Source organism: Trichosurus vulpecula, chromosome 5, assembly GCF_011100635.1.
Source record: "Trichosurus vulpecula isolate mTriVul1 chromosome 5, mTriVul1.pri, whole genome shotgun sequence".
NCBI classification, from domain to species: Eukaryota; Metazoa; Chordata; class Mammalia; order Diprotodontia; family Phalangeridae; genus Trichosurus; species Trichosurus vulpecula.
The window spans coordinates 93,583,308-93,604,303 of record NC_050577.1 but is presented as its reverse complement, the minus strand read 5'-3'; the positions used below and the strand labels follow the sequence as shown (position 1 = coordinate 93,604,303).

Sequence of the window (20,996 nt, the reverse complement as noted above, 5' to 3'; positions counted from 1 at the left end):
GAGCTAGCTCAGACAATGCATGGGTTCGTATCTGATACGCTAAAAGCTAGGGAAGTACAGAGGCCAAACAGTAGAGCTACAGGAGATCTATTTTTAAGGAAAAGGAAGTTCTAATAGGACCATGTACAAAAATATTTATAGCAGCTCTTTTTGTTGTAGAAAACAATCAGAAATTGAGGGGATACCCATCAATTGGGGAATGGCTGATCAAGTTGTGGTATATGATTGTGATGGAATAATATTGTGCTATAAGAAATGATGAGAAGGATGGTTTCAGAAAAACCTGAGAAGTCTTATATGGGCTGAGGCGGAGTGAAGTGAGCAGAACCAGAACACTGTAACACAGTAACAATATTGTAATGATGATCAGCTCTGAAAGACTTAACTACTCTGATCTATATAATTCTGAAAGACTAATGATGAAAAAATGTTGTCCGCCGCCAGAGACAGAACTGGTGAGCTTGAGTGCAAACTGAAGTATAATTTTTTTCACTTTATTTTTCTTGCTCCCCACCCCCAACCTTTTGCAACATGGCTAACAGGGTAGCGAATTTTACATCATTTCACATGTATAACTGATATCATATTGCTTGCCTTCTCAGTGGGTATGGGAAGAGGTGGAGGAAGGGAAAGAATGGAAGGAGAGAATCTGAAACTCAAAATTAAAAAAAAAACACACAAAAAATTTTGTTAATAAAGATAAGAGTTATTCATATGAAGCAATTACATAGTTTTTTTTACCCAGTTTTTCTAATGTGTTCCAATGAGTAAAGAAAAAGTTTTTTTTTAAAAAAATCACTCATCTTTAAATTGACAACTTGAAAAACACCCCAAACATTCTGTTGCTGGTTCAGAAGGTACAATTCCTGGCATCGCAAGAATTGAAAATAGTTTTATAATTTAATCTGGGTCATAATGAATGCTTCCTACCACTCCCTGACAAAGCTAATTAAAACAGCAAATATATTAATCCTAGTAATTAAAGGCCAAAAGGGGAACATTTAAAAATGTGGTCATTGTGTAAAAAATTGCATTTTTAGCATTACCAAAACAGTCATCTTAAGTGACTAGGCAAAATTTAAAGCAATTTGAAATTTCATCAATTAGCTCTAAGGATATTATCTTAATGTTTTATAATCAATTGAAGTAGAGAAGATATTCTCATATCTCAATAGCATAATTTTTAATACCTTTTTGCCTTCTGAAGGTTCCTTATACTAGTTTCTAGAAAACAGATAAGATGATGAACTTAAAATCAAACATGCTATCCAAGGCAAAATATGGATTTTCAATAAAATAGAGGACTTTCAAGCTTTCTCAGTGAAAAGACCAGAACTGAATAGAAAATTTGACTTTCAAACACAAGAATCAAGAGAAGCATGAAAAGGTAATCAAGAAATGGAAATTGCAAGGGACTTAGTAAAGTTGAACTGTTTTGTTTACATTCCTACATGGAAAGATGATGTGTATGATTCATGAGACCTCAGTATTAGGGTAGTTGAAGGGAATATGCATATATATATATATATATGTGAATGTATATGTATGTATATATCTATGTGTACATGTATGTATGTATATGTGTGTGTGTGTGTGTGTATATGTATATGTAAAAGAGAGAGAGCAGACACAGGGTGAGTTGAAGATGAAGGGAAGATATCTAAAAGAAATAAAATGAAATTAAGGGATGAGAGGGCAACATACTGAGAGAGGGAGATAGGGAGAGATAGAATGGGGTGGATTATCTCCCATAAAGGTGGCAAGAGGAAGCAGTTCTGTGGGAGGAGGGGAGAGGGCAGGTGAGGGGGGAATGAGTGAACCTTGCTCTCATCAGATTTGGCCTGAGGAGGGAATACCATACACACTCAGTTGGGTATCTTACCCCACCGGAAAGAAGAGGGAGGAAGATAAAAAAAAAAAATAAAAGGGGGGGGATGATGGAGGAGAGGGCAGATGGGGGTGGAGGTAATCAAAACAAACACTTTGGAAAAGGGACAGGGTCAAGGGAGAAAATTCAATAAAGCGGGATGGGTTGGGAAGGAGCAAAATGTAGTTAGCCTTTCACAACATTAGTATTGTGGAAGGGTTATACATAATGCTACATGCGTGGCCTAGGTTGAATTGCTCGACTTCTTAGGGAGGGTGGGTGGGAAGGGAAGAGGGGAGAGAATTTGGAACTCAAAGTTTTAAAAACAGATGTTCAAAAACAAAAAAAGTTTTTGCATGCAACTAAAAAATAAGATACACAGGCAATGGGGCGTAGAAATTTATCTTGCCCTACAAGAAAGGAAGGGAAAAGGGGATGAGAGGGGAGGGCTGACTGGGGAACAGGGCAAACAGTATATATGCCATCTTGGAGTGGGGGGAGGGTAGAAATGGGGAGAAAATTTGTAATTCAAACTGTTGTGAAAATCAATGCTGAAAACCAAATATGTTAAATAAATAAATTTAAATTAAAAAAAAAATCAAACATGCTAATGCCAACTCTCTCTAATGGGGAAAGACAACACATGTAAGAGCTTTCAAAGGTGGCTAAGGGGTAAAGAGTAAGAAAGAAAAGTCTGGAGAATGAGTCCAAGCTTCAGTAAAGCTAATGAAGCATGTTTGGGTCCTTCTTGAAATGGTGGCCCAATTAGCAAATTATCAATTAGAAGAGTGGGATCTAAAGGCAGAAGTTTCTCCTAGGAGGTGTTGAGACAAAAGGAAAGGGGAAGAGAAAGTGTCATTAATAACCACTTACATTTTCATATTCATCAATTACTAAATACCTATACCTTCTCTAGGCTCTGATAATCAAGAGTATGCATGTAATGCAAAGAGCTGGCTTTCAAAGTTAATTAAATTTTACCAAATAGACAAAAATCTGAAAAGCCAATTGTCCAGACCTAAAGTATTTTAGAATTGCCTACCACTTAGCTATTATTTAGAGTTTAGACTGCAGGCTTTGTAATGAGGAAGACCTGGTTTCAATTCCCACCTCAGACACTGACTGGGGCAATGGACAAGTCTACAACCTCTGAGCCTCTTTTTTCCCCTCTATGATGTATGAAGATGATATCTGTAGCATCTTATTAATATCGACATTCTTGGGCTATGTTTTATAAATGACTAGCCCACTTCAGTCTTTGAAGAATAAGCAAGGAAGCATAGTGGGTGTGAGGAGGCTACAACACATACAACACTATAATCAAAGTAACAGATGACCCAAAAGATAATGGGCCAATGGGGGAAATTGCAGGGAATTGAGAAGAGATAGATTGGGTTCCTTTGGAGAGAGCTATGTAAGTCAGAATTCTGTATTTTCAAAAAGCAACAATGAGCTATGTAAACAGATGAATGATGAGGTAATTCACTACACTTAATGTTGATAAAGTCCTTAACTAAAATACCAATCTATTTGGAACTTTCAGGGAAAGAGCTACCACAAATCACTCGCTTAACTTCCCTGCACTTGAGGCAGCTAGGTAGAAGAGTGGCTACAATGCTGAATCTGGAATCAAAAAGACCCGGGTTTAAATCCTGTCTTACTTTTGTGGCCCTGGACAGGTCACCTAACTTCTTTCTCTCAGCTTGTTTCTTCAACTGTAAAATGAGGATAATAAAAAAATCTACTTCACAAGGTAACTGTGAGGAATACTTTGTGATTTTTAAAGCACAACATAAATGTTATTTACATACACCTCAATTTCTTTCTCTCTAAAGTAAAGGGTATTTCTAAGGTAAATTCCAGCTTTATAATCCTCTATTTTTAATGAGTTGAAGAGGAACGTGAAAACAAAAGCTATTTTTTTTCAAAAGAATGTGGAGAATCTGTCCACTGAGCAAAAGAAAAATTATTAAAGGCTGAAAAATACAATGAGAGGTAAACATTAAAAGAGCTCAGATTATCAGAGATGAACAAAAACCTAAGGCACCATGGTGAAGTACCTCCAAATACCTGGTAACATAAGTAGACCCAGTATACTATGTTCCTCAGGGGAAAATAAAAGGAATGAGTTTACACTAAAGCATGAAGAATTTAGGTTAGATCAGAAAAAGAATTTTATTGTCAATCTTGTTAAACAGTGAAAAAAGACTGTCAAGAACGAATGTGGAATTGTTTCCCAGAGCCTTTAAAATAAGACAGTCATCTAAGATAATAAAGATGAATGCTTGCCAAGAATGTGGACAAGATAATCTCTGTAGATTTTTCCCAGCTCCATTATTCTAAAAATTAAACATTTTAGTTACACAAAAGAATGACATTTGCTGGATTGAAAGAGTAAAGAGGGAAAAAAGAACAAGGAGGTCTTCAAATTATGTCATTTAATTCAACCAACATTTATAATAAATACCTACTGTATAAAGTATTATGTTAGACTCTGGGGAGTCCTGGACCAATCATCTTTACCATATACCTACTGCAGGGAGAAGAGTTTATAAATCTAAGTCCCAAGAACGACTGGGCCTCATCACCTGTGGCCTAAAGATCACCAGGCCCTTCCAGGTACTCTGCAGTTGAACTTTCCAGTGGGTTGTCTCCTCCAACTAGAATGTGAGCTCTTTGAGAACAGAGGCTTTTTTTTTTTTTTATGTGTACTCTCAGTGCCTGGTACGGTGCTCGATACCTAAGTACTAAACAGATTCTTGTCCATTGCACTGCACTATATGAATGTAAACTATTACTATTAAGAGATATGGAGTTTCACAGTTCAAAATTCGTTACCATTTACAAGCATCCCTGATTTCATCAGCATTAGTGCACACCAATATAGACCAAAATCACTCCACGTCTTGTCTTCTCATAAATGGACTAGTCATGAATGGAAAATGAAACAACAGGATGGTATCTCAAGTGCACACTAGTACCCCCAAAAGGAAAGTCTATGATTGAAAACTAGAAACTTAACAGTGGGAATTCAAAGAATGAATTTAAAAAGCATGTATTAAGTGCTTACTACATACCAAGCACTGTGTAAAGGGAGAGGAGGAAGAGGGAGTAGGGAACACAAAGAAAAAAGTGAGTTAGTTCCTATCTCTTAAAGTTCCTATCTTCTAGCTCATACCTAATTGGGGAGGTGGGGTGGGGACCTTAAAAAAGGACAACACATGAGAGATTTCACCAGCGAGGTGGATGGAAAGGCTAGTCAGTCCTAAGGCTGCTGCAGTGAGACAGATGACAGTTAGTGAATGGACCCAGTGACAGGACAGCTGGTGGTCTTCCACCTTACTAGGATTATAGAATTGCCATGTAGCAAGCACTTCCTGTCCAGCCATCTCATGACTGGGGCAGTGAGGGATGGGGGAAATGGTGATGCACAGGGGGATGATCTAGATCATGAGTTTGTAACTAGGATCCACAGACTGACACATAAACAGATTTGGGGGGGGGAGGGGGTTCATAAACTTGGATGGGAAAAAAAAATTAGATATTTTATTTTTCACTGACCTCTAATTAAACTTTGCATTTTCTTCAATTGTGAAATTTCTAATAAAATATTCTGAGAAGGCATCCATATGTTTCAAAAGATTAATGAATGGGTCTATGACAGATAAAAATTAAGAGTTCTTGTTCTAGAGGTTAATACATGTATTAACTTAGCCTGAAATAGCAAATGATGAATAATAAGTAGAAAGAACATTGGACTTTAAGTCAGAATTAGTCAATCAACTAGTACTTATTAAGTACTACATTACACTGTGCTAAGCAATGAAAAAAGGAAAAAATCGTTCTTACCCTCAAGGAGATCACAATCTAATGGGGGAGACAACATGCAAACAACTATGAATAACTAAGATAGATACAGGATAAACTGGAAATAAACAGAGGAAGGTGCTAGAATACAGGAGGATCAGGAAAGGCTTCCTATACAAGGTAGCTGAGACTTGAAGAAAGCTAGGAGGCAAAGAGAGGAAAGGTGAAAATTCCCAGTTGGGAGGAGTGTCTTGTTCAAGGAATAGCAAGGAGGCCAGTGTTACTGGATTAAAGAGCAGTTAGAGGGAGGTAAAAGAGGTGTAAGAAGACTGAAAAGATAGGAAGGGATCAGGTCCTGAAGGTCTATGAATGCCAGACGATTTCATATTTGATCCTGGAGATAATAGGAAGCCACTGGAGTTTATTGAGTTGCAGGGTAACATAATCAGACCTGACCATTAATGGGGAGAAACTTGTGGCAGGGAGATCAGTAAGTAGGCACTATCAAAATAGCCACAGTCCAGGTGTGAGGGAATGAGGGCCTGCACCAGAGTGGTGGCAGTGTAAGAGGAGACAAGGGGCTATACATGAGAAATATCATGAAGATAAATACACAGGCTTTGGCAATAGATTGAATATGGAAGGGATGGGAGAGAAGAACTGAAGATGACACCTAAGGTTTCAAGCTTAGAGGACTGGTGGTAACCTAAACAGTAACAGGAAAGCTAGAAAGAGGGGAGGGTTTGGAGGGAAAGATAATGACATTGTTTCATTTTGGGGCATGCTGAGTTTAAGATGTCTGTGGCACCTCGAGTGCAACGTCCAATAAGTAGTTTGAGATGTGAGACCAGAAGTTGAGAGAGTTTAGGACTGAACATATAAATCTGAGAGTCACCTGTATAAAAATTATAATTGAAACAATAGAAGCTAATGAAATCACCAAGTAGTTCTGAGGGAGAACAGAGTCCAGGACTCAGTTCCAGTTTTGACACATACTGGCTATCTTATCTTGTGTAAGTTTCTTGACAGATGGGACCCTCAGTTTCCTCACCTGTACAGAAATGTAAGTCAGTGAGTTTTGTGGAAAGAACACAGGATTTGGAGTCAGAAAACCTGTGTTTGAGTCTTGGCTCTAACAAGAAACAAGCTAGGTGGTAATACACAGGCCACAATTTCTAAGTTTCAACTTCCTCATCTTAATAATCATGACAGTGATATTCATATTACTTACCTGTTGGTAATTCTACCTCCTCAACATCTCTCCCATCCATTCCTTTTCGTCCATAGGGCCACCACTCTACTTCATGCCTTCCTCAACTCTCACCTAGGATATACTCATAGCCTCTTAATTGGTCTTCCCATACCCAACATCCTCTCTGTGGAAACCTCCTGTTCAGTTTCTCTGTAAATAATCAAGAAATAAATATTTCTCTAATTAAAAAACCCTTTCCAGATACTTCCCCTGAGGAAGGTGGGTTAGGTCAAGAACAAAAGGATTAAGGTTGGAAAACAAACTTAGGGGGAAAGCACCCCTTATATCATTAAGAACCTTGCCTTTGCCTGTGACTTACCCAAGTCAACAAATTTGACACTATTATGCACTTAGAATGCAAAAAGGCCAAGTTAGCTGAATCTATGCAGCTGAAGAAATCACCAAGCCAAAAAAGAAAGAGGAAAAGAGATGAGGACCCAAGCAAAACCTTTTGAGGCACTCAAGGATGGAGCCATAACCTGGATATTGAAGATCCAACCAAGGAGACTTGAGAAGGGATGGTCAAAGGAAGAACCACCAGGATAAGCAAGAACCAGCAAGAGCAATGTCATGAAAACCTAGAGGGAAGGAAGTAGAGAAGTACCCTCTTTTCCATTTAGAAGGAAGTTCCCCTCCACAACACCTTTTTTTGTTCAGAATATTCCAAGGAGGAGACCTTTTCAATTCCTGAGGGGAGTGGTCAAGCAAAGAATTTATTAGTTCTTGCTGAAGATAAGTGATTGTTGTTAGCAGCCACTGTTCTAAAACATTAATTCAAAACTTTAAGACAGAGAGGAGTAGGGTGAGGGAAGACACGGAAGGAGACTATGTTGGAGTGGACATTTCTCTAAGTTACAAATACTTGAATTTAGAAAGTTAAACTAATAAAAAAAATTTTAGCTGGTTTGTGCCTATGCTAAAGAGAAATATACTAATACATTTCTTCTTTGACAACTCTCAATCCTTCCTCCACATAGCTGCCAAAGTGATATTCCTAAAGGGCAAGTCAGACTTTGCTCAAGAAAGTTCAGCGGCACTCTACTGCCCCTATGTATGTTTATGTACACACGTACAAATTCCTTGGTTTGACCAGGGTTAAAATTGCAGAGAATCTGGTTCTGGATTCCTAGCCTGTGCATCTACCCTGCAGCTGAATTCCCTCCTCATGTGTTGTCCATACAATTAAGTTTGTGAGCTGCTCAACAGAAACAACTGTCTACTTTTTTATCTGTATCGCTCCTGAAGCTTTCCTTTTTTAGGCTTATTGCCCATTACAGCCATCATGCACTCCACGTACCAATCAACCTGTTGTTCTCTTCACACTACACCCTATATCCCTCCTCCAGGACTTCTTCTGAAAGGTCCCACACGTGGAGCCTGGAATACACTCTCCTCACTTGGAACCCCTCACTCCCTTCAAAGCTCAGCTCAACTCAATTCTTTCAAAAAGCCTTTCCTGATTCCCAGCTCTTCTCCAGATCACATACCAATTTACCACATATTTACTTTATATACAGGTGGTATTTATTTGTGACTGTCTTTATCTCCTCCTCCTTCTTCCCTCATATAAGTTCTGGGAGGCTCATTTTTGTATTTCAGTCAATAAAGATTTATTTTTTTTTATCCCTGGTACATAATGGGTGCTTAATAAATGCTTGTTATAAGGTAAGTGGTTTGTAAACCTTCAAGTACTTTGTGAGTTAGTATTTTGACATACCTCTGCCGATCTCACAGGTTTTGGCAAGGCTCAAATGAAAATCATGTACAAAAGTGTTTTGCAAAATATAAAGCACTATCCAAATTGTTGTAGAATCTAAGTTTCTTGAGAGTAGGGACTATTCTCTTTTACGTTCCAAGTAAACAGAACAGTGAGGCACTTTTATCAAGTATGTAATGAATTAAGCAAGTTTTTATTAACTGAAATCACCTATCTTTCTTACAAACCAAGAAAAGTTCTCCCTTATCTAGTCCCATTTTCTTAAATCCAAATGCAGGCTTTTGCATTTATACCTATTAAAGGCCATTTTCTTGGTGGTAGTGCTTTATTACAGCCTGTTGAGATTTTAAAATTGGATCATCAGCATCCTTTAGGCTGCCTATTGTGCCACTGTCCAACAAAAGCCACAAATTTATAAAAATGTCTTCCACATCTTAATCTTCATTTATAAAAAATTCTGTTCAATAAACATTTATTAAAGTTGTACAGAACATCATAACACTATTAAATGTGCACCCTGTGCACAGAACATAAGAAACTTGAGTTATTCATATATTAGCCCTGGTATATTTCTGGGTTTAAAACCCTAACTACTTTTTAATTATATTTTGAAGACATTTAAGAAGGTCAACCTACAAGTCCTGGCATCTAGGCGGCCAGAACAGAGCACTGGGCTTGGAACTCGGAAGACTCATATTCATGAGTTTAAATCCAGCCTCAGACATTAGCTCTGTGACTCTGGGCAAGTCACTTAACCTGTTTGCCTCAGTTCTTCTTCTGTAAAAATGAGTTGGAGAAGGAAATGGCAAACTACTCCAGCATCTTTACCTAGAAAATTGTACATTGGGTCATGAAGAGTCTAACACAACTGAACAACAAAATCTACAAGACCTACAAAATTATTCTGATTTTACAGTTCATATAACACAGAAGTATGCTTTTTATTCTTTCATATCCCTCTATTAATTTACAAAGTAGCGACTTAGTGCTCAGTGGACTAACTTGGAAAGGAGGGAAGGGTGACTGTTTCTGGTGACCAAGGAGAAAGCTGGATATTCCTGGTGGGAAGACGTCACAAATTTACATCCTTGGACCTAGCCAGACGCACCCACTTTTCAGGTGTGGATCAAATTACTGTACTTGACTCTGGTACAGATTGTGGAACTGAAAGGGGCTGCAGAGGTCAGTCTGACCCCCCTAATTTTACAGATGAATAAAGTGAGGCCCAGAGAGATGAAGGTAATCACCCAATGTCATACAGTAAATGGCAGGACTAGGGTTTGAACTCAGATGCTTAGATTCTGAACTCAGCTCTCTTTGCATAGTAATTTTCCACCATTACTTTCACTCTAAACTTGGGAGAGGAAGATTACATTGAGTCTTACTCTAGTGCTACCCTTGAAAATTTTTATTACTCTGAGATTATTACTCCCATTTACCCAAGAACAGTAACTCATCAAGATTTACACTGAAGTCAGAGGTAAAATGAAAGTTAGCTAAAATTTAGTGATAACAATTCTCCCCCTTTCTTTGGCTATTTCTTCTTGCTATTCAGAACGAACACAAAGTTACTATCTGAGCGAGACATGACTTGCAATTATTTAAAAGGCAAGTTCCTTTTCAAGTTTAACACTTGGAGTTTAAGCACTTCAGGCTGAAATGCTGCTCAAGTTGTAGGATACTGGTATAAGGCTCCTCCAGAGGGCTGGGAATACTCTGAAAGTAAGGGAAGAGGGGTAGGAGGTCAAAGGAAGCTTGGCAGATACTAACAAGGAAGTTAGGCAGATACACATAAGCAGATAATATAGTACACTATGTTTGACCAGTTTTTACCATAAAAGGGTCAGCTAGGATGGATTTCTGATTGTATGGACTGTTGTACTAAGGTAAATATACTCAGCAGCATAATGCCAGTATCTTCTCAGTTCCCCATTAAGAAACTAACATAGTGACAAAGACATCAGATGAATACTATCTAATAAAACACTCAAAATCCAACCAACCAATATAAAGAATATTCTGCTGGCAGAGTTAAGAGCAACTTTCCAATTTAAAAAAAAAATTCCAAATGTTTCTAGTCCTTCAGAACACTGTTGTTTCTATCACCTGTATTTCTATTTGTCTGATTAGCTCTTGGGCAAATCTAAGATCTAGTACCAAAGGTCACATCTTTTGTCAATAAGGGAGGAGGGAAGCCTACATGAACAGTTTTCTTTATGACAGAAGAAAAACTGAAGATCCCAAGAGTTGTTCCACAAATGACAGTATCAAGAAATTATGGGAAAAACAAAGAAACTATGAGAGAATTGCTATCACAGCACACTACACTTTGGAAAAATATTAATGATTAATTTTAATACACTAGAGTCTTGCTGTGGAACTTTTCCTGTTAACACATACTATTACACATAAAGGTAAAGCATAAAGACTGACCCACTCTGAAGTTATACAAAGGGCGTCCAAATATCACTCAGCACTTTAGAAATATGTAACTGAAAGGTTTGGAATAATATGAAAAATGAGACACTTTGAAGAGATTCTAAAAAACACCTACTGTCAAGTTATTGGATCTTTTCCATGATAAGGAGAAGCTAGAGTTTAGATCACAGTACTCTTCCATCACCTAGTAACTTCAGAAGAGTCTGTACTATGCAAAAATATTGGCCCTATTAAAATACCCAATGAGTCAGAGTTACTCCCAGCTTCCCCTACAATCTGATTCATTTTGGTCTTCTTTGCAAGCTAATAATTTTAATAATTTGGAGGGAGGGAGGGCTTATTTTTCATTAGATCATAAGCTCCTTGAGGCCAGGGACTATCTTTTGTCTCTTTTTAAATCCCAAGCACTTAGCTCAATGCCTGGCACATAGTAGGCACTTAATGTTTATCGAACTGAATTAAGCAAAAAAGGATTTTACTACATTTGATGCCCTGGCTTTCACATTTCTGGGAATTATTTTCTCTAATAAACCTCATTACAAGTTAAACTGGTTCAAAGTACTAGACAAAGGCTTCCAATACATAGGGTGAAACCTCTATAGATGCGTTATGTAAAAACGTGAATAAGCTCTATCCATTTGTTTTACTTATTTTTCTTTAATACAAGGAAGAGTCAAGGAGGGAAAGTTGGAAAATGATTTCCAGAGGTTGGAGTACCTATATGAGGGAGATCACAAACCCAAAGAATGAGTTAAGCTTTGTTTCTACTCATTCTCTATGCATCCTAGAAAGATGTCAACTACTTAAAAGTACTGCAATACTTGCGTGTACTAAAGATGGTTGGCAAATTTGGCAACTACTAATTAAGCACAAGCTGAAAGCCACAATTTTAGGTGACCTCAAAACTAACTTTACACGTCAATAACCAAGCATTTGTTAAGTCCCTATTACTTACTTGCCAGGCACTATGGATACAAAGACAAAAATGAGAGTCCCCACTCTCAAGGAACTTGCAGTCTACCTGGGGAGACACTATGTACATTTAAGTGTATATACAACATACATAATATTAGGGAGGCTGGAGGAAAAGCACTACTAGCCACTGGAGGTGGAGTTCAGAAAAGGCTCGGTATGGTCAGAAACGGTATGAGAGGAAATTTTAAGATACGGGAAGTGAGAAAGGGAGTATACTGCAGGCAAAGGAGACTTTCCAAGTGGAGATGAGAGACAGAGTATACTGTGTCAAGACCAGCAAGAAGACTTCTTTATAGTAATGTATAATAAGGCTGGAAAGATAGGTTAAGACTAAGTTGTAAAAGGCTTTAAAAACTACACAAAAGAGTTTAATCCTAGAGGCAATAAATACTGGAATATTTATTGAATAGGGAGGGCACTTGCTCTGATCCATGCTTTAGAAAAACCACTTTGGTAGCTATGTGGAGGATGGATTGGGGGAAGACAGAGATGATATTATCTCAAGACGCAAGCCAAGATGTGATCATGGCCTAAATTATGGTGGTAACCAAATAGGGCATTAGAATGAAATCTTAGCTTGTAACAGTAGGAACAGTAAGATCTAGGGGGGCCCCCCCCATGCTCCTCAGACGAGGGCCTGAACTATGGTGTTGGTATGGAGAAAAGGACAAATTTAAGAGATACTGGAGAGATAGAAATAACAAGATTTGGCAAATGAACAGATATGTGGACTGAATAAGAGTAAAAATTCAAGGATGACAAGCTGGATGACCGGAAGGATATTAGTGCCTTACATAGAAACATGGAAGTTGTGAAAAGGGATTCTACTCTTGACATAATGAATTTGAAATGTCTATGGAAAACCACTTTCAAATGTCCAACAGGAGCTCAGAAGAGAGATCAATATTAAATATATAAATACCAGAGCCACCAGCATAGAAATTATAATCGAAGCCATGGAAGCTGATAAGATCACAGAGAACACAAAAAGAAGTCAGCCCAGAATAGTCATGACGTATACCCAAAGTTAGGTGATGTGCTAATGATCCAGCAAAGTATATTGAAGAGAGGTCTTGACAGGTAAGAGAACCAAGTGAGAGCAGTGTCATAAAAACCCAGAGAACTGAGTATCCAGAAGGAGAGCGGTAGCCAAAAGAATCAAATGCTGGAGTTAAGTAGAAAAGGACGAGAACTGAGAAAAAGACATCAAATATAATATATAATGTTAGCTTTGGAGAGAAAAAAGGTAATGTTTAAATTACTTATGTGCCTTATAATTAGTAACAATGCATTAAGAAACAATATTTATAACTTAAAAACAAAGTCAAACTATATGGAAATTAACTAGTTAAACCTGACCTTTAAAAAGACTAGTATTCCTAAAGCAATACTCCTAATCAATGTTACCTTATTGCTAGTTCCATTGTGTTACTATTGTTAATTCTGTGGTATGACATCACCAGCAAATAGTGTCAGTGAATCCCCCAAACTCCATAGCTGTTAACTATTTTTGGTATAGTTGCCACACAAAAATTACATTTGTTGTGATCACATGTTTTTGTTGGTCATGGTCAAGAATAGCTATGTGGGACGGCAGTGCGTATCTGATGTGAACACACTAGTTGAATACAAGGGCTAGGATCAGTCTGAACTTTATTAGAACAGTGAATCCAGTTTCAGTCATCAAACTTGAAAAAGGATGCAGAGAAACTGGAGATTGTCCCAAGCGATGTGACAAAAACGAAAAAGGACAGAAAACAGGTCTTACAGCTCCTATTGTATTCTTCATAGTGCCTCGGACTGTACAAAACAGCAGGCTCTCAAATGCCATGAATAGAGAATGAAAAACCATCTGAGTTTTTACGGGGATTGGCTTTACATATTCACTAAATACTAAGAGAAAAGAGTATAAATTGAAACGGAAGATATTTCCCTTGGATATAAAGTCCTTAACCAGCAGCATGCTAAAACCCTGAGATGGCCTCCAGAGACACACTGTACAAGTTCCAGGGCTTTGTGCTCCAAAGGGGGGGGAAGGAAGCATCAATAGCACATCATTCAGACACTGATTTGCTCCAGGGCAAAGAGCTGGCTGGGTCAGAAAAGCTTGAGTTCTCTTCTAACTTCATCATTCTCTGACGTCACCTTCAGGTGGTTCCCAAGACAGACTACACATCTGATTTTGGACCATTATTGTTAAATGAAACGGGGGAGTTAGCCAGAAGTCATTTAACAAGTAACAGTAACACAACTTACAGAATCTAGAATCGCTGCTCAAATGGAAGGGGTGGGGAAAGAGAGAACAGGAGAGAAGGGAGGATGAAAATGACAGTTCAAAGAAGGATGTTTTAGGTATCTAAGTGTTTCAGGTTGCTGAAATTTAGAACCCCAGTTCTCATAGAATTCAGGGCAGATGGTCTGTACATAGCTGTGTGCACATTATCTCTCCCATCAAACCCTAAGCTCCTTTTGTATTTCCAGAGCTTATTAGCACAGTACCTTGCACATGGTAGGTGCTTTGACTGACTTGATTGCAGTAAGAGCACTAAAAGATTTTTTTAGGGATTCATTAAGGCTGCAACCTAAGGCTCTTTTCTATGACTAGGCAATGCATCACCTTCAAAGTCACACTTCCGCGTGAAAGAAAAACAGGAGGTCTGTGGAATCAATTCCTCCTCTAAATGCCTATGATACACCATGTCACCATGATGGGGGGGAGGGGGGTTACTTTCATTAAAAAATGTGAAAAGTGAATAACTATGAATAGAATATCTTAGCCAATGAACCCAGAGAGCTATGGATGGGGAATAGAATAAAAAAAGGGGAGAAGAGAAATAAGTATGTCAGTCACCAAGGTAAATTCATTCAATAAACTAGTTACATGCTTTCTTCTGATAATGTTACTATTGTAAACTAAAGAACTTAAACTCTGTACTCAATAAGTTTTTTTTTAAGCCAGAGTATACTCTATATACAACTATGCTAAAATTTTGACTTTAAAAGGTCAGTTTTATGAAGGAAGAAATCGTGTTTGGTTTCTGATCTTCAGCACCTAAGCACAAAGTGGGTTCATTGATTGAGAAAGATGGCAATTTCCAGAACTAGATTCAAATGTATGTCAACTTCTTTTTTAAAAATAACTTTTGAAATATTTCAAGTCAACCTGGTTACAATTATCTGACCTTATTAAAGTATGCCTAAGGAAAAGATAATTTTTAGTGTCATTCAAGGTATTAGAGATTTTACCTTTTAATTCTGGATACCAGAATTTATTTTTTTCCTATTTAAGTGTTTCTACATTATACAGGTCTTGAATTTGGTAGGGTCCAAGTAGTTCCCAGGTTAAAAAAAAATTTTTTTTAATCTAGAAAGGGTTTGGGGGGGGGGCCTGCAAAGATGCCCAATACAATGGGCCAACGGCCATTTAATAAAACTAAAGTCTCAGATCACTTAATTTGTTAAATGTACAATGGGCATATGTCTCTTTCTTCAACTTACAAAGATCTTTGTTAAAATCTAAAAAGTTATTAGCAGTCGCCAGGGATAAAAGGAATTTAGAGTGGGGTCCAAACGAAGGGGTTCGTAGAATGTAAGAGTGATTTCATCCTTTTGGGAAACACCATAACTCAGGAGCGGCCGGGGGATGGGTGGGTAGGGGGTGGAAATGCTAGTACGACAGCTCCAGCCCGAGAGCCTCTCCGGCCCTCCCCAACCAACCACGCACCGCCCTCCCCCACCCCCCGCAGTTTCCTCTTCCACACCCACCCCTTCCTCGGACACATCCTCTTCCTCCTCCCACCCCGCCTCCCGAGGCCGACCCGGGCCGGCCCCGCCACCTGTCTGTCCAGACGCGAGGAAAGGCGGAAGGGGCCCGGGGCTGCCCGGCTCCCCAGGCCCTGGGACGGGGAGGAAGTGCAGGGCACCCGAGGAACGCGGGCCGGATCCACCCCTTCCCCCCGAGCCGGGGCCGCCGCGGCCACTCTCCCCTCAAAATGGTGGTTGCCGGGGCCGCCTGGTTATGAAACACGCGCTGCAGCCCCCGCCCGGGGGTGGAGGCAGGAGGCGGCCTCGGCTCCCACCCTCCCGCCCTGCACATGGACACGCCGCGCCTGCAAACTTCCCGGGGGCCGCCAACGCCGCCTCCGGGGGGGATCGGGGGCTGGAGGAGGGCGCCAGGAGAAGAACCCTCTACACTGGGCCGGGGGAGGGGGACATAACGGGAGGCGGGAGGGGGTAAGATCGACGACTGACTCACCCACGGACCGGTACCCCAGGATAGCGATCTTCCGGGACTTGGACTGCGGCATCTTCTCACACTCCGCAGCCCCGGCCCAAACCACATCAACCGCGGCGGCGGCGGCTCCTGCTGGTGCTGGAGACGACGGCGGCAGCGGCGGCCGGGGAGAGCGACATACAGAGGAGAAGCGGCGGCGACGGCGGGCGGGCTGGCGCGGGCTCGGGCTGGGTCTCTCTCCCCCGCTCCTGAGTTCCCCCCGCTTCACTCCCCCCCCCCAACCGCCCGGAACCGACCGCGAGACACCGACCCCCCTCCCCCCACAACACACACACGTGACACCACCCTCTCCCTCCCGGTTAGGCCCCTCCCCTACGTGACCCGAGTGTCAGGCTTCCCCCACCACCGCCGCCAAACGCACACACATACACATACAGTCCCACTCAATCGTTCTTTCCCTGCCCGCTCCTTTTCCACCAAAAGTAAGGTGGGCTGGGTTTAAAAGGAAAAAAAGCTCCTTAAGATTTTCTAGAAAAAGTCACGACCAAAACTCGCTGCGTCATCAACCCCCCTCCTCTCCGCCGCTTATTAATTACGCTTCTTCTTTCCGAGCGCTGATTGGGCGCCCTTCCACCCACTTGAGCAATGACGCGACGGAAACTCCTTTTCCCATTGGGCTAGGGGAAGCCAAGCGGAAAGGAGGCGGTTCCGGAGGACTGGGCGGTGAGTTGGTCTCGACACCTCCGAGCTAAAAATAAATTCCTGGCATCAGCCGCGCGGTGGGGCGCCGGTGGCGTTAGTAGGCTTTGAAACGCGAGAGGGTAGGGCGGGGTAAAAGAGAGCTCCTCTGGGATTGGCGAAAGGAGAGCGGAGGGGGCGGGGCAGAGAGGAGCGAGCGCGACGGTGGTTGGAGAGGAATGTTGGGCGGTTGGTTCGGCGCGCGCCAGGTGAGTCCATAAAAGGCTCCAGGCGCGCGGCTCTTACGATAAGGACGCTCTGGATCATTGGGCGGTTGCTCGGTCGGTGACTTGTAAAAATAGCCGGTTTACGTGTGGAAGCGTGAGAGCCAGACTTGGCGTAGGGGAGTGGGAGGGGATGCGACGGCGCTGTTTAATAATTTGACGAAAGCCATTGCGACAAACGTGGGTCTTAGCTCCGGCCGGCCGCATTAGGCTTATTAGCGCGCCTGCCTGGAAATAGCTTCTCCTGTAGTCACCTGGCTCCGAGCAGGAAGTCCCCTAAAGCCTTGCCTTCCAGGACGGGGCCTTGCTTTCTGACCTAAGAAGCCGGGCCGATCCCCAGTCAAAGGCCTCGTTCACCCGCGCCTGGTGGCCGCCTCACCAATCAGTGTCCTGGCCCTTGAGTCCATTTATCCCCCGATGACCCCGGCACAACTCTGCCAGACCAGGCTTCCCGAAGCATCGAATAAACTGAAGCGGAGCCCTGCACCTGCCATCCAAGAACCTTTATGAGATGACCCTAAGTTAGATTTATGCCCCCCCCCCCACGTACAACTAAAGAAAAATTATTAAACACTTTGTTCACTTGATGTTTTCTTGGCGAAGATACTGGAGTGGCTGTCATTTCCTTCTCCAGCTCGTTTTACAGATGAGGAAACTGAGGCAAACAGGGTGACGTGAGGAAGTTGAGTCTGCCGGACTCCAAGCCCGGCCTTCTAACTACTGCGCCACCTACTTCGTACAAACCTCCCTTTCAGGCCCTGGGAGGAGTAGGGAATTGAGATGGGTCTCGGTGTCCATCTTCAAGATACCTAATATATGCACTATTACGTGCCAAGTGCATTCCAGAATTGTAAACCTAAATCAGACCTCTCACTGTTCCCAAAACATTTTTCAATCTCTATACCTTTCCTCCTGCTGTTCCCTTGGATTGAAGCGCTTAACAATCTGTTGGAAAAGTTTCAGGTGTTAAAATCCTATCTATCCTTCATAGGTCCAGTTCAAGTGCTCCTTGCTCCATGCTAGCTGCAGTCACAAATCATCTCTCTCTTCTATGAGACTCCTTAAGCATTTTGTACCTCTCATGGCATTTATTATGCATGCAAATATTTATGTACTTCTCTTTTCTCAGCCCCCTATATCACCCCTTTCCATTCCCCACCCCTGCCCCCAACTAGATTATAATCTTTTCAGGATGTGGTGAAAGTGCTTTGCAAACCTAAAGAGTTGTATCAGTGCTAGTTGTTGCGTCAAACTAGACACTACCAGGATATTTTGCATTCTGTATATGCTCAATGTTTGTGGAATTAAATTGATTGAACTGAATTTTCTTTTGTAGCACAGGAGACAGTATGGTGAAAATGAGTCAGAAGTACATACTTCAAGTAAAGAATAAAAGAAGGAAAGCCAAAAATATGAAGTCTCAAGAGCAATAAAGTGTAAAGTTTTATCCTAAAACAGTGGTTCTTAAAGTATAGATGTCTGTGGTCCCCAAGACCTTTCAGAGGGTCCTTGAGTTCAAAACTATTTTTACACAAATATTAAGACATATTTGCCTATATACTGTTGTCTTTTCCAGCTACATTTCTCTATAAGGCCAGATCTTTTTTTCATGTGCTTCAACCAAAACATAATCATAAGAGATTGAGTGAATGTAGAAGCAGATATGAAAATCTAGCTGTCTTCTATTAATTCAGACATTAAAGACATTTTGAAAAATATGTAAACAATGCTACTCAGCTCATGAATTTTTTAAAATATATTTTTCATAAAAATGTTTACAATAAAATATACATATTATTTAAACTGAAATAAATATTTTAAAATTTTATTGGTTTTAAATTTGATATGGTTACTATTGCTAGCTATAACCCATATAAACAAAAGCTCTTTGAGGTCCTCAATAATTTTTATAAGCATAAAGGAGTCCCGTGACCAAAAAGCTTGAGAGCCACTCTCCTAAAATGTGAATACTCTCTGATACTTTAATGGATCTGTAATTCATTGAGGTGGGTACTCCCTCCAATGACAGTTTTGTAAATGCAGGCGTATTTTCTTGTCCTGCGCAATTTTTGTCCATGTCTTCATGAAAGAGAGGGCTTCCTCTAGATCTCTTGATGCTATAGATACCAGTGAACCACACAGATTTTCCATAAGTTATCTTCTTTCTTTGTATCCTCATCTGGTCATATAGCAATCTGACAATAACCTTCACACCACTTCCCCTGCCTACATCTTTGCTGGTAATATGCCATAGCCTGCTTATGCCCACTAGAGCTTGTCTACATTGTCCTTTGCACGGTCAGTGATTTGAAATCTTCAGAAACTGGTATTCCATGAGTCACAGCATCACTGAAGGATGATATCAATATTATTAAGAATGGTTGCCTTTCGTTTCAAGGAGGATCATGGGGTCTTAAAAAGCGCCATGTAGTTTTACAGATGAAAGTCAGTATGCTCTTTTCCATGTCCAGCTCTTGTTTATCCTCAGGATTTGTCCACTGAAGGACCACTTCTATGGCTTGTCCATTTAACTATATGTCTCAGTCCAGAAAATGGACATTCTTCATCCACTTGGTTTTTCTTCTGTGAATAGTTAAGCCAAACTCTTTTAAGTTGTTATTGATTTCATTTAGATGGCTCTTTAATGTTCTTGAGTTTGATATAATCAGCACAATATCATTCATAAACAGAAGTATCTTAAGGAACTTACTCTATAGGGAATCCCTTTTCAATCTGGAATCTTTGCTGGGCATCCTTCATGACAGGTGGGAAATGCCTGTGTCATAAGTATGTCTTTTTGTTTTATACCTTACTTGCTCTTGATAATTAGAAGGTGATCTCTTGTTGAATCTTTCAGAAAATCTTGTTCTCTTTTAACATATACAACAGTGAAAATTTGTTGTAGGAGAGATTTTTTTTTTTTTGCTCAATGCAATGCTTTTTTTTTTTTTTTTGGAGGTAATTATGTTAAATATATTTCCACATTAGTCATGTTGTGAAAGAAGAAACAGAACAAAAGGCAAAATCCACAGAAAATAAAAAAAAAAAAGTGAACATAGTATTCTTCTACCTGCATTCAAGACTCCATAGTTCTTTCTCTGGATATGGATGGCATTTTCCATCAGGTCTTTTGGGGTTGTCTTAGATCGTTGTATTGCTGAGAAGAGATAAGTCTATCAAAGTTAGTCATTGTACAATGTTGCTGTTATTGTGTACAATGTTCTCTTAATTCAGCTCACTTCACTCAGCATCAGTTCATGTAAGTCTTTCCAGGTTTTTCTGAAATCTGCCTGCTCATAATTTCTTTTTTTTTATTTTATTTTTTATTATTTAATATTTTTAGTTTTCAACATTGATTTCCACAATATTTTGAGTTACAGATTTTCTCCCCATTTCTACCTCCCCCCCACCCTAAGATGGCATAAATTCTAATTGCTCCTTTCCCCAGTCTGTCCTCCCTTCTATCACCCCACCCCCCTTTCCCTTTTCCCCTTACTTTCTTGTAGGGCAAGGTAGATTTCTGTACCCCATTGCCTGTATATCTTATTTCCCAGTTGCATGTAAAAACAACTTTTTTTTAAACATTTGTTTTCAGACCTTTGAGTTCCAAATTCTCTCCCTTCTTCCCTCTCCACCCACCTTCCTTGAGAAGGTAAGCAATTCAACGTAGGCCACACATGTATGATTATGCAAAACACTTCCACAATAATCATGTTGTGAAAGACTATGTTTCCCTCCATCCT

General features: G+C 40.3%; 1 protein-coding gene across 1 annotated transcript in view; it reads right to left on the bottom strand.

Moving 5' to 3' along the window:
• Positions 1-17,104, bottom strand: part of RHEB (Ras homolog, mTORC1 binding) — a 63,407-nt gene extending 46,303 nt beyond the window's left edge. Inside the window, exon 1 of the mRNA XM_036762017.1 lies at positions 16,313-17,104. Coding sequence (XP_036617912.1) covers positions 16,313-16,364 — 52 coding nt within the window. The 5' untranslated portion in view covers positions 16,365-17,104. The remainder of the gene's footprint in view (positions 1-16,312) is intronic.
• Positions 17,105-20,996: the final 3,892 nt, after the last annotated feature.